Consider the following 1,794-nt stretch of genomic DNA (forward strand, 5'->3'; position numbering starts at 1 on the left):
GTTCTGATCGAAAGGTTTGGAATCAAGAGACATAACATTGGTAGAAATTACTTCCCTGACTAAATTCAACCAATGATTTTGACAACTGCCGAAATGATAAAAAGACTCCTGATATATAGATGGCAGAAAATAGGAATCATAAATTGATTTAAAAAAAAAAAGCAATTCAACGAAGAAGAGATGTTACATCCAAAGGAATATTTAAAATTGAATACCATAAAATTTAAAAAGAGAAAAACAACATCCATAGATACAAATGATAGATAGGTCTCTAATAGATATGATACCTCAAAATGAAAACTAAACAATACTTAAAGGGATAGATCAGCGCCCCAGCTCTTAGAAGTCCCTTCTTCTGGCTGATCAACAGCATCGTCATCATCAATCTCCACAATATTGTCATTTCCTAGCTTTAAGATGACATCCTCCTCGTTCAATACATTCTCTTGCGGATACCAATAGCTAGGAAGATTGGGAGTCCTATGTGGAGGAAAAGGAGGAACGTTTCTAGGGAGCATCGGGGGATAGTTGTTGTAGGAGTGCATTGGCTCAAGTCCCCCTGAAAAGAACCCGTTAGTGAAAGTGTTCCCTGAGAAGAAACCAGTAGGAGCCATGCGAGGAACTACGGTCATATTCATGTCCATGAGTCCGCTATTGAAAGATGGGTAAAGGCCGGTACATATGCGTTTGAAAGGTTCAGAAGTGATCCCAAGATTATTATCATTTGATAAATCACCTTGTGAATATTGACTTAACATCCACTGAAAATGGAACTCTTGTTCCATCTGTTCCATCTCCTTCCGCTTCCTTTCCCATTGTAGCTCCCTCTTGTGCGCGTTCATGTGACCACCTAGGCTTTGAGAGGCTGAGAACCGTTTATTGCAAAAGCGACAAGTGAATATCTTATTAGTTTCTGATGTGTAACGCTGCATGATGCCGTTTTCTGTTGGGACAGCACTATATCCGCGACTAGGGTTCTCACTCCTCCTTTCAGACATAACTTCCTGAGGATCAGACCCTAGTCCCGAATTGTTGTTCTCCGTTGCCTTCTCCCTGGACTCCTCCACAGCCACGTTAATGTCATTGCATTTTTCGGGTTGGGCCACGGAAGAGCTTCCAGAAGACATAACTTGGTTCTCCATAACAAAATATTTTCTTTAGTTTGTTTTAGACTGAGAAGTGATCTTTTATCTCTGTTTGCTAGATTCGGAGAAGTGAGGACGCTATTTATTGAGAAGACAACCTTATCGCTTATGCTATAAAATCTCCATTGTGTAAAATTAATTAAAACCAGAGCTATACTTTCAACTCATATCCAAGAAGATATGGTTAATTATTTCTTTCATTGTGTTGATTTTACTCATTTTGTCTTCCTGTGATGTAATGGAAATATTTTTTATAACTCTGTATTTACATTCATTGTGGAATAGGTGACTTCATGTGTGCTTACGTAATATATATTTTATACCACTTTCAGTCCATTTAGAAGTTATCTTTGTTTCTCTAGTCATCTTTTTCTTAAATGGCATCGGTCAAAATTAACTACTCCATGTACCAATATAATTATATATATTTTACCAAAAAAAATTTATATAACTTGGTATTTTCTGTGTAATGGTATTAAAAATTATTGGCCCAAAAATATTTTAAAATGAAATAACAACCAATAAGCTAGCTAGTCAAAGTAGCATCTTTCAGTGTTATAGGAGGAGGATGCTATTCTTCACTAATTTTATAAGAGATATTTTTTTTTTGTAAAAGGGTTTTCACTGTAGGAGATATTTAGTCATTGCA

The 1,794-nt window shown here is 36.4% G+C and overlaps 1 protein-coding gene across 1 annotated transcript; it reads right to left on the minus strand.

Annotated features, from left to right (window-relative positions):
• Positions 1-311: 311 nt before the first annotated feature.
• On the minus strand, positions 312-1,127 carry LOC106314119. Its single transcript, XM_013752052.1, has one exon. It carries the CDS (start codon positions 1,125-1,127, stop codon positions 312-314), a length of 816 nt encoding a protein of 271 aa, XP_013607506.1.
• Between the last annotated feature and the right edge of the window lie 667 nt (positions 1,128-1,794).

Source organism: Brassica oleracea, chromosome C9 (genome assembly GCF_000695525.1).
Source record: "Brassica oleracea var. oleracea cultivar TO1000 chromosome C9, BOL, whole genome shotgun sequence".
Lineage (NCBI taxonomy): Eukaryota > Viridiplantae > Streptophyta > Magnoliopsida > Brassicales > Brassicaceae > Brassica > Brassica oleracea.